This window comes from Tinamus guttatus, unplaced genomic scaffold (assembly GCF_059628265.1).
Source record: "Tinamus guttatus ecotype Peru unplaced genomic scaffold, ASM5962826v1 Tinamus_guttatus_pri_ptg000223l, whole genome shotgun sequence".
Taxonomy (NCBI): Eukaryota; Metazoa; Chordata; class Aves; order Tinamiformes; family Tinamidae; genus Tinamus; species Tinamus guttatus.
In genome coordinates, this window is record NW_028288757.1 from 1,912,123 (window position 1) to 1,924,135 (window position 12,013).

The following is a 12,013-nucleotide window of genomic DNA, read 5'->3' on the forward strand; positions in this document are numbered from 1 at the left end:
AATGCAAAAGAGGCAAAGCTTTGCATTGGAATATAGGTTTTATGCGAATGGGCATAAAACTGTTTTTTTCCAAGAGACCCTGCCTATAAATGTTCTTTAATAACAAAAAGGGGAGACAGGATGTGTGTGCAGAGTTGTATTGCCATGGATGTTTGAAGAAAAGTATTTGCCATAGTTTTGCTGCAGTAATTGGCTAAACTTCTTTCATGTATTTACTTGAAGCGAAGAGATTCTGAGTCATTAAATTGAGATGTAAGCTGTAGGAATACAGCTCTTTGCAGACACTGGTTTCAGGAAGGGAGATAGAGCAGTGATAGAGAAATTCAAGCAGCCCTCTTTTTGTAGAACTTCTCTTCCTTGAGTTAGCAAATAGCAAATCAAACTAAAAATGAAGTATAAATACACAACCTGATTTATTGTGCTACAAAATGGATGGTCCGGGGCAGGAGGAGAGGTCCCCTAGATTTCTGCAGTTTATTCTTCCTCAAAGACAATTAAGTTAAAGCACAGGCAAGCCCTGTGCTGCCTGAGAAATCTCTGATAAGAAAGGAGACATCCTTAGATGTTGGCTTGTTTAAGCTAAATTCAACAATCCTGTACTGAACTGCCTTCTTGATTTGAAAGTGAGTAGTAATTTTCAGTAACGAGTATTTGGTGAAACTTCATGCTAATATGTGGCTATTGAAAATGAGAGGAAGATAAGTTACATATTTTAAAACAGTAGTATTTGTTATGTAATTCATTAGTTATCTTTTTATACTTGTTGCACTGATATGCAGTTTCTACTAAAAAAATAGCCAAAGCAAAGGAAAAAGTGATTAATGCAAAGAGTAGTTCACATAGCTCTGACTTAATCATGAGTTCCATTTTTAACATCTGAAGTATCTTACAGAATCTGGATGTGATTTAGTATATGCAGAGAGAGAGAACATTAACCCTGGGCAGCCTGGTCTCATATTTGGGGATTGTTGTGAAGTGGGAAATGCTGACGGGGAGCTAGACACTTCCTTCCCACGTGCCTCCTTCCCTTCTTTTACTGAGTTAATGATAAAGGCTGCGAGGTCTTTAACAGACCCATAGCTGACTTGCTGATTGAAAATAAGACTGCATTTTGCTGACTTTTTTAAAGCCAGTGCAAGAATATTTATGAATATTGATTGCATCCTCTCTTCTTCCCTCTTCTACCTCCATGTGCCAGTGGAAGTTGCTGTGGCCACGCGGTAAAACAGACCGGGGAAGAACTGCTCTGGCTGAAACCTAAACTAAGAAAAAAACTTCTTTCAGGTCAAACCGGTTCTTATTTCCTGTTTGCTTGAGTTGCAGCCAGAGAAATTGTGTGCCCTGGCATTGCAACCACTCATTTCTCCAGAGCCCAATACAAAGCATTGGCTTCTTTTGTTTTCTTTTGTTTTGTTGTTATCATTAGGTTATCATGTTGAAATAACAGAGCAAAACCTGCTCTAAGTGACAAACATTGCACTTGCCAAGCATTGAAGCTGTCTTGAGTATCTTAGGCTCCTTCCTGGAAGGACCAGATGTTATATTAAAAAAAAAAAAAAAAATCTTATCAACCTAAGGGGCCTTAACCTTCTCAAGGGATTAAAGTGCTTTCGTTCTTTTAACCAGTTACAGCTTCATCGTGGTCTGCCAAATCTGCTGGAGCTGAGCTGTAAAGCTGTAACTTGGCCTTCCATCCATATGTTCGCAAAAAACAGCAAACTAGATTTACAGGCATCTGCTGATGTGGCCTTTCTACAGAGTTGTTCTCTAGGTATTCAGTTTCCTCTCCCTGTGTCTGTTTTATACTGCTCACACTGAGTTCTTTCTTGCAAGTGAGTTTCTTGCTAGGTTCTTTAGTGCTGTAATTGGCAGAGACTGATAGGAGATTATTGTCAGATTTGTTTCCACCCATGTAACTTATCTTCAAGTGAACATGACGTAAGGCTATGAAGTGATTAAATTCCAGGACTCTGAACAGCAGCAAGGGAAAAAATACACGTATAAAGAGAGGTATCCTGCATTTTCAATATGGCATTTTTAATTTAATTTAATTTTAACTTTCATTGCTTTTTGCTTCTATAACATTTCAAATAGGATGTATCTTAGGGTGCATTTTCTAAAAAATACATCTTCCCACAATGCATATGAGGAATGGAAAAGGAGGACAGGTGTGGAAGTCGAGTACCTGTGGTTCTTGTGTGCTGTGCTCAGGCTGCCCCTCCTGAGCCTCCTTTGCTGTCATTGCAAATGTATCACAGGGCTTAACTGCTCAGTCACACTTCTGCCTCATCCTTAAGCTGCTGTAAGGTATTTTGATGGTTCTGTCATGTTAGCCCAAGGATAGAAGTGATTCTTGCATTTAGGTATGTATATTTAGGCAATTAGATATTGTAGAGTATGATGCAAATTAGCTGGTGAAGTGGTTGCCACAGCATGTGAAATACATATTAAAAATATAGCTGAAGGACACTGGAGAGAGCATCTGAACACTTTGTAATTTGTTGAGCTTGGTGATTTTAGTTGTGCAAGCTGCAACTCTTTTAGTATTAAATATTTTTTCGGGACAAATTTTCTTCACTTATTTGTTTAGAGATCGATAAGATGCTAAATTTATCTTATCACAGAAAGCTGTTGGTTATGTCTTAATGCGAGTCATTTCGTCTTGGCAGCTCCTTGTTTAACTTCAACTATTAGTGCTCACACAATTTTATTTTTCCTACCCCTTGTTAATAGTTTGTCCCTGCATGTTTGAAATGTGTGTGCATGGATTGCCTGCCTTCCTGAGGGACATGAAGTCCAGGAACATGCTGTACTTGCTCGCTTTGACACAGGACAGACAAAAGAATAACTTATTTACTTATTTTAGTCTTCACCTTTGTGTTTTAGTGCTAGCAAATTCATGTGTGGCTTTTGTAGTGTGGGGTCACTATTAGTTCTTCATGTTGTTTCCTTTGTGACAAATAAATCGAGGGTCTTACATTTTTGATGTTTGAATTATTTCCATTTTATTTCACATGTGGAGAAACCTCAATCACGCTATTTTCAATTATGAATTTGGCCTCTTATGGGAATACAAAATTGACTTAATAACATTGTACCTCTCAGTCTCCTATTCCACATGATCTTTCTTGCTTGTTGAACTTAGCCTGCTGATTTTAACAGAGTAGTAGTGCTTTAAAGATAGGTTTTTAAAAGTGTCATGAAAACAGGTAGCCCTGTAGAAGGCAGAGACTCTATACCACCTGTTTGGGAAGGGAGCAATGCGACTCTGCAGCCTTCTGCACAGCAGGGAATCCATGTGATCGAGATCTTGTCTAAATACCGCTCTCCAAAGTGGAAACAGCTGTGGACACTGTTGCATTTTTAAACAGCAAAGTCACTCAACTGCGATATCCAGTTCCAAAGGAAAACCAGCGTCATCATTCCAGCTATTCACAAAGCTGCTGCTTCGAAAAATCTAAGTTAGAAACAGGTTTTAAATTTAGTAGATAAGGCATGACTAGAGTGCTAATGTTCTGCAGCTATTCCTAAAAGAAAATGGGATGATGTGGAAAAGCAGAATCTTGCTTGTCCAATGTCAAGCAGAAAAAGGCAAAAATTGATGGGGAAGCAGATGCTGTCAAAGTGAAATATGATAGTTTTATTGAAGCAGGTGGTTCTTAAATTTTACTTCCTTCCTTGAAGCTATTAATTTAATAATCAGAAGATGCATTTATATATATACGCACATATATATATATAATTCAGCACTCTGATCAATGCTCTGGCAGTAGAAGTTATTTCTAATAGTCTCTGGATGGTGAGAATGGTGAATAACTGTAGGTGAAGGGCAGCCTGTGAGAACCTCTCCTTCGTTCCCGGTAGGCCAAGCTGTTTGAACCAGAATGTTTGGTGGAATTCGGTTGCGGAGTTTGTCATGCAATTTATGCTCTTACTCATAGGCTTATAAAGTGGATAGCAGTTTTCTGGAGAGAGTAATGTCTGAAGAACTGTGAGTCAAAGCTACTGGTTCATAGTTTGCTACTGTGGCAAAAAGACCAGTGACGTGTGTCCCTAAACAGGAATTGCGGAGAAGAGGGAGTTCTTCTTACCTTGGTGTGTGCCGCCTTTTTGGTCAGTACATGAATAATGCATATAGTTATTATCTTAGGTTTTTTGAAAAGCATGTTGGAAACACTGAAGAAAACCGAGAGCACAACTTCAAAATGACTCAAGCTGAGGAGAATATCTTGCAGTGAAACACTTGGAGTCAGTCTGCTTCATTTATGAAGGTGACTTGCTTAGAGCGTGTACATACTTTCCTACGCACTAAATACCAGTTGCTAAAGAGCTCTGTAATCTTCTAAATAAAAGCATAATTAGAGTCTGGAAGCCAAGGTCAAATTTGTTTTTTTTTGAAATTTAAATGTTTGTAACAATGGGATGATTAACTATGAAAACAAGGTGCCAATGGAAGCACACTTTCTGATGGATACCAGCTCTGATCTAAAAGCACAGAGCCAGCTGAGCTTAGTGCAGTTACTGGGTTTAATAGAGGGAGCGCTGGGTGACTTGTAATGTCCTGTGAAATACAGGAGACCCAGAGCTGGTGGTGCCTTCTAGCCTCCAATCAGTGAGAGAGAATCAACTAAATCCAGCTTTTTGTTTGTTTGTTTTTTAAACCAACTGACAATGGCTTATCTAAATATTGGAAAACAAGAGGAAGAAGATTCTGATTAGTAGATTAGTTATTGTCAAAGTGTTTTTGTCTGTGTTTTTCCCCCACACTCCAGGAGCTGCATTTTCTGGGTACCATATTGAGCGGTTCTGGCGATTCCCAGTCTGTGCCACAAGCATAGAAACATCCAAGTGATGCTTCTCAGAGTGCACCAGCAATTACAGTGATCAGGCAAGGGAGAAAACAGAGCAATTTTCCTTCACTTTTAACTCTGCTCTTCACCAGGGCAAGTGGTCTTTGTGCCACCTGAGTTGAGTAAGTGATGCTGTTTTCCTGCCGAGTTTCAGACAGTGGATTTTTCAGAGAGGTGTATTTTCTGAAGAACACTGCTTAAACAGCAGTCTGATTTTTATAGACCATCTCCTTTTCTGGATTACGCTTTCTGTTTTCTTTTGTTTTTGTTTCCTTCTGCTTCTCTTTGGAAATGCAGCTCTCCAGAGGTTCTCATGCAGCTTGGCTTACTCATGCCGCTGTGCTTTCATTGGGAAGTGTTTGAAGTGTGTCATTCTTTCGGGTTTGCAAACCTGTTGTGTTACTTTATTTTACATTGCAGTGGTTTCTGGTAAGCTTAGTTAGAATTTAATAAGTGGAATTTAATCACTTTTCCCCATGTGATTCAACATAACACCTGCCAAATTCCAAATTTCCACACCTCACACAGCCTAGTAGCCTAACTTAGATACTCTGGCATATTATTGTTTTATATTGTTCAGCTTGAATATTTTGTCTGATAACTGCCTAAAAAAAGATTTGGCATTTCGTTTCTATGCTCTATTATTTAGCAACCTGTCTTAGCATGGATGAAGGTCATGGAAAACTGCCTTCATGGTAATGCTGCCCAATTTTTCCCATGTAGCTTTTAAAAACTGAACAGAGTTTTTTTTTTTTTTATTATTCTTTCATTCCTTACTAGGAAGTAGGTCTGGAGGCAAATACAACTAGTTATGTATGTTTTTTACTGTTTTTCTCTCGTTCCGCAGCAGCTTCTGTTACTCAGTTCATGTAAATACACTTTTTTTTTCCCGTATAAATATATAAAATTTTATGTTGATTTAATCACTACTTAATCTTTTTTCCTTTAGAGCACTCCGTGTAAACCTGCATGTAAAACAACTTTTACGCATAGATAAGCCCTTATCATACTGTATTGTCCGGTAGCTCCTCAGTTTCTTCTGTCAAGGGAATAAGTGATGTTTATTCTCTTAAGGGCTTCCAGAGCAGGTGTTTTGTTTTGGGCTGAGCACTTATTTGCCACTGGAGAAAGAGAGACCTTTTAGGCAGACCTCTGAATGACCAGAAGCTTTCAATAGCTTCCAACTTGAGAGATTTAGAAGATTCTTTTTTTTTTTTTGCTTAAAACTGAGCAAAAATTGCATATAGCTGCATCCATGTTAGCAGCACTTTACTGTCACAGTGTATCCAAATTCCTGTTTTTAGTAAGGATACATCTTTTGGTGTTTGCTCAAGGCAGAAAATCAATAAATGGCTCTTCAGAGAATCTTGATAGGCTTGGAAAAAAAAAAAAACTTCTTTGGCATTCTTTATTGCATCTTGTTTTAAAATAAGCCCGGTGCCATGGTGACAAGACTAGTCACATTGCTGTTTCTCCTGGGGATCTCATGTTGCGCGGATCCATATGTTCCCGGTACGAATTCCTGTATTCGCTCGCTCCCGCCAGGCCTCGGGCTGCCGTCCCGTGCGGATCCGCTGCAATCGCTGTCGCGGGTCCAACGTGGGCCGGCCGCTGCCAAAGCTTTTCTCCCAGGTTGTGCCTCCTCGGTAGTCATTTCAGTGTGGTTTCTTTGGAATAAATGCCACGCACTCTTTTACCTCCATGTGGAAAGCAGGGCTGAGGTATGAAACAAAAAGAAATGCGTGTTCTGCACCCCAGGCTAAGCAGCGCTCCAACAGTCCTGGCTTGTTTACAGTTCAAGTTGGAGGAAATAGCTTGCAACAGGTTTTCCTGTCTCTCGGATTCTTCACATCCACTTGACCTTTCTTCACCGACACTAGCTAGATTTATCTTGCTTGCCTTATTTAACAGCAAAAACCCAAGCCCTGCAGCCCTGCTGACAAAGCTCCTTGGCTTAGCTGAGCAGTGGAGTCCCGGGACCAAGGAACCCTCTGCGGAAGGGCCCCGCTGCCCCTCGGCTTCCAGGGGATGCTCCTTAGGACACAGTTGTTTTTGCTTTCCTGCCTGGCTGCTCTAGTGGGTTCTCTACAGGCTCCTTTGCTTTTTAACTGTTTATTTGGGCAGACAGCAGCACAAAATTCAATAGGAAAATGGTTGGATATGGAATGAACCAGTCTTTCTTTTCACATAAAAATGTTTTGCATGTTTATTAAAAAAATATGAAGGTGAGGGAATGGAGCAGAGGAAGAGCAACTAACCTAGAAATTGGTTAAAAACAATTTGGAACACCTAGTATACACATACATACCAGTCCATATATATCCATAGAGATACACGTGTATGCATTTTTCTTTCATACTGTTCTGTTGGATTTTGTTTTGATCTTTATACTTAATGCTTATCATCTAGGAGAAGTAGGATACGTATCAGGGAGACCAACAGGGGCTTCAGGGATAGATGTTCCCAGGAAACACTGTTCACAAATGATGTTGTATTTCCCCTCCTCACTCCTATACCAAAGTATTTGATGCAACTTTGTTGAGTTTCTTTTTCTTTTTTATCCTTTTTTTTTAAATCTCTTTTCCTCAAGACAGTGCTCTTGTTTATTTTTTTTAAGAAAGGGGAAGTTCCTGTTCTCTGCCAAGAACATTAAATACCAAACATGCTGCCAGCTCCTATTTTAAGCTGGATCATGATAACTGATAATAAACTTTGTTTGTTTTTATTCCATGAAGAATAATAATTGAGAACCTCCTAAAGCAAGATGTAAAGGTGGTCTGTAGATTAAAAATAGTTTGAAAGCTGCCTTTAATGAGGGAGGAAAGCAGACTGCCTTTTTAACTCAGATGAAAGTGTCTCTATTGGCTGTCCTCTTTGGAGTAATACAAAAAGGGTTAATTTTTCTTCTGTTTTCCTCAGGTTTTAAGGCTGTAGGTTGGGATTTTTCTCGTCAGTTGAATTGCCAGCAGAGCTGTCGGCTCTGCAGAGGAGCTGACCGGAAGCTAGAGCACAAATGCAGTGTGGCAGCGGCTCCGCACAGTGTCGGTGCTTTCAGGCAGGATAATGTGCTCCCTTCCTGCACTCCTCACTGCTGATCTCGGTGTGAACACTTCTCAAATGCCTTATTTTGGCTTATGCAGAGTGCTGTAAGCACGCAGCTTAATTTACAGTGCAAGAAGCTTGTTGTTCTCTAGTTGTCCTAGGAAGTTTCCCCGCAAAATAGAATGTCTGACATTGAAGAGTTGAATAAATTCCTAATATACTTTGAAGTACCTAAAAGGTTTTTCTGTTAGCAGGTTGCATCTAAGCTCACTGTCAAGGTTACAAAATACATTCCTCATTGCATAATGTATGCTATATTGTGTTATAAAGTACAAGTTAAAAAGTCACAAAACCCAAATGTCCATGGTGAACCCAGATAACCTCTTGAAGAGATGATTTTGGTTAAAATTTGCTGTATGAGAATTTCTTAGTGCTAGGTGCAGGCTGAGCAGATTTTCTCACAAATGGGACATGTTGTCATCCTGCCCTGCAAGAATCTCCCAGTTCTGGCTTGGGGCCTCTCTTGGCATCTGTCAGTCACACTGAACACCTTTTGCTTTTTCATTTAATTTAATTCCTTTCTCCCCTGGCAGGTATGAAGAGCTATCATTGCAGAAATTACAAGCAAGAAGAATGTGATGATAATGGCTGTAAAAAATTTAATAAGTTTGAAAAGAAATCATTTGTAACCTTGCATTTAGGAGTGCAAGAAGTGTGAAGAAAAGATCAAGAATTTAATTTTCTACCTGAAAATTCAGACATGTGTTAGCACTTTGCAAAGATGTAGATGCAATGCCTTATACTTGATACCAATTCTTTCAAATGCAAGAGAGAGAGATTGTGTGGTTTACCTGAATTATCCTTTAGTGAAAACATGGAAGACTTTTTTTTTTTTCCCTCTTCCATTTATTTTACTTTTTCTTATAAAATTAGGATAAGCAGTTCTTAGAAAAATGCGATAGAAATCATCTGCACCTATAACTCAAATCTTTTGCATTTGGTACATTGTTTATGCTGAGTCTTGGTAAACATATTTTTAATCTTACAGCTCTATAAGGTAATGTTTTCTAAGAGAATCGTGGCCTCCAGTCCTGGCAAACTTCTCCTGAATGCCAAATCAAAGAGAAGTAAAGAGAGAACTAAGTGCTAGAAAAGTGTAGAGTGGTCCTGTAAAGAATTCTGTTGTGAAAATCTATTCCAGGTGTTACAACAAGATTTAGAGGTAGCAGAATATGCAACTTGAAATAAAAAGCAATTGTCATTATTGTGCTTTGTGATTATGTTTAACCTGAATACCTTTTGAACTTGGTTTTGCATTAATTTGGAAAGGTAGTAAGAACTGTTGTGTTGTGTTGCTGTAGGTCGGTGGAACAAAAGCTGGAGTTGTTCGTTTCCTGGGAGAAACCGACTTTGCTAAAGGAGAGTGGTGTGGAGTAGAGCTGGATGAACCTCTGGGAAAGAATGATGGAGCAGTTGCTGGAACAAGGTTGGAAATCATTGAATTAACAACTACCCTAAGGATTTTAGACTTTTTTGTTAATGGTGAAAGTTTTTAGATCAAAAATAGTAGTTAGACTGTTAACCAACTGCCTAAATAAAGCCTAGCACACCCCTTTCCACTCATTTATTATTATTTGAAAAAATTGCTAGGCCTGATATAGATTATGTTGTCGCCAGCTGTTACTTTGTCCTTTAATACTTTTAGACTGCTGATCTAGAATTCTTCATGAAGTTTTGTGAGATCATGTGTCTGAGAAGACAAAAGTTAATATAGTGCTCATATGTGTGTCTTTTTTAAAGGTATTTTCAGTGTCAGCCAAAATACGGTTTGTTTGCTCCAGTCCACAAAGTGACGAAGATCGGATTCCCTTCCACCACGCCAGCTAAAGCCAAGACAACCGTGCGAAAAGTGATTCCAACTCCCTCGGCGCTGAAGCGTAGCCCAAGCGCCTCTTCCCTGAGCTCCCTCAGTTCTGTGGCATCTTCAGTAAGCAGCAAGCCAAGCCGTACAGGACTAGTAAGCTTCTTTTTCTATTGCATGCTTTCCACACCTAAGCAGGAATCCACATGGTATTTGCCTGCGGTTTACCTCCGTAAATGGAGAACAGAACTGATCTTGGGTACGATCTATGTCTAATTGTGCTTTTTTCCCCCACACTCAAAGCATGCATAAAGGAAGGAAATCTTAGCTAGCCCTGAAATGTAGCTCAATACTTGAATATTTAAGCTTACAGTTAATTGCAGTTAATTCAGACTAACTTGAGTTATTGCAATAAGAAAGGGGCTTGTGATGCCAACAGACTGAAAAGGTGTTAGTGAGGGGCGAGTTGGACTAGATGATCTCTAGAGGTCCCTTCCAGTGTCAACCATTCTGTGATTTCTGATCAGGATCTACATTGTTGGGGGTGGTTGTTGCCTTTTTTTTTTTTTTTTTTCTGTCTCCTCTCTCTCTCCCTAGCACTGTCTCTATATTATGGCATTTGTGTTTGAGGAATTGATATCCATAAAAACTTCTAGAGACCAAAACCTGAATTTTATTGAGCAAGAAGTTTCAAATTGTCTAAAACATAAAAGCCTTTCTCTTATCACTGAAGACATGAATTAGCTGAGAAATATAGAAGTAGCAATTCTGAAGTCTTTGCTGACAAGAAGCCCCTTTCTTTTCCTTTAGGTTTGATTTTAATCCCTTGAATTCATAAAGGCTACGTGTTGCAAAATACAGTGCTAATTATTGTACTAATTCTGCCTAATACACTTACTCCAGATCCGTTTGAAGTTACTCTGCTACGCAGATGTCCTAGTCTTGGGTCACATGCAGTGAAAGGGAAGTCTTCTGGGAAAGCCAAATTGAAAAAAAACAACAACAAAAAACAACAAAAAAACCTCTTTCATGGCACTTAAATGTATAGAAATAATTGTCTATTCACACGACACTTTTTTTTTTTTTTTTTCTCTTTTGAATCCAGAGTACATGAATGCATATAGTAGGACAGAGATGACTTTAGCTCCCACGGGTCTGAAACTGGCAGCCAGCAACCTGCTCCCCTGCCCAGCAGGTGCAGGGCTGAGCAGTGATGGCTGCAGCCTTCCCAAACAGAAGCAGATTACAAGTGAGCAAAGGTCAAGAGTTGGTCAGGAAAACAGGGTTAATACCCTATTGCAGCAAGCATATGGGATCTTTATTTGGCATAAAAGAAGAGACTTTATTACTTAATCTCTTCTGGAAATTGCACTGCTGGCTGCACAGTGCCCCCTAGTCTGAAATTGGTGCAGTGTTTTAGTGCTACCCCGGGTCAGGGAGTACCTGCCTGCAGCAGCGTGCTCAGGGCTGGCAGGCACCCAGTGAAGCATTTGAATGCTCAGATACTCTCAGCAATAAGACAGCACATTTTACCTTGTAAATGCCTGCAATATATTTGCTTATTTTGCCTTTATGTTGTGCCCCAGGGTGCTGGGATATTTTGTAAAATGTAATCTTCTATAATCTATTAGTTGTGGAATTAAAATTTCAGCTTCCTGCAAACTCTCTTTTTAGGCAGCAAGGAATGTTGGCTTCTATTCAAATAAAAGGACTGGGAGAATAATTTTGACACTTTCTTCAAAAGTTGACCCAGTGAAGAAATAGGATTTCCTGAAATCAAATTTTAACATGGAAGATTTTTATTGTTCTCATTTACTTTGCACTTCTTTTGAAGTAAGAAATAAATTCAGGCTGGATTAGAGGAGCTAACTTGTTAAAAAGAAAAAGTTGTGCTTGGGGTAAAGCTTTTCATATGTTCTGGAATGGCACATTTTCCAGAAACTGAGAAGATAAGAAACTGCTAGTCTAAATATTAGCAAAGGCATCCTTTTATAAGAAGATGAACTTATTCTGTCTCAAATCTTTTGAATAACTTGATAGAGTATTTCCAATGGATTACAGGCTTGCAATTTAAGGCTGTGAGTTGACAAATTGTAAATATTGGTTCCATGCAGTGCAGCAGAGATCATGCAAGGTCAAGAAAAACCTAAAGGTTCATTTTAGCTATAATTCTCTAGATTCATTCATTTATATCTATACTGTTAAATTAATTCTCCAGAAAGCTTTTTCCAGAATTAATCTAGCTCTGAATATTACATGT

General features: G+C 39.1%; 1 protein-coding gene across 9 annotated transcripts in view; it reads left to right on the forward strand.

The window, feature by feature from the left end:
• CLIP1 (CAP-Gly domain containing linker protein 1) overlaps positions 1–12,013 on the forward strand; it is a 65,129-nt gene that overhangs the window by 13,703 nt on the left and 39,413 nt on the right. For all 9 annotated transcript variants that reach the window (XM_088525115.1, XM_088525121.1, XM_088525114.1 and 6 more), the window contains 2 exons: positions 9,254–9,378; positions 9,693–9,909. In XM_088525115.1, coding sequence (XP_088381241.1) covers positions 9,254–9,378; positions 9,693–9,909 — 342 coding nt within the window. The remainder of the gene's footprint in view (positions 1–9,253; positions 9,379–9,692; positions 9,910–12,013) is intronic.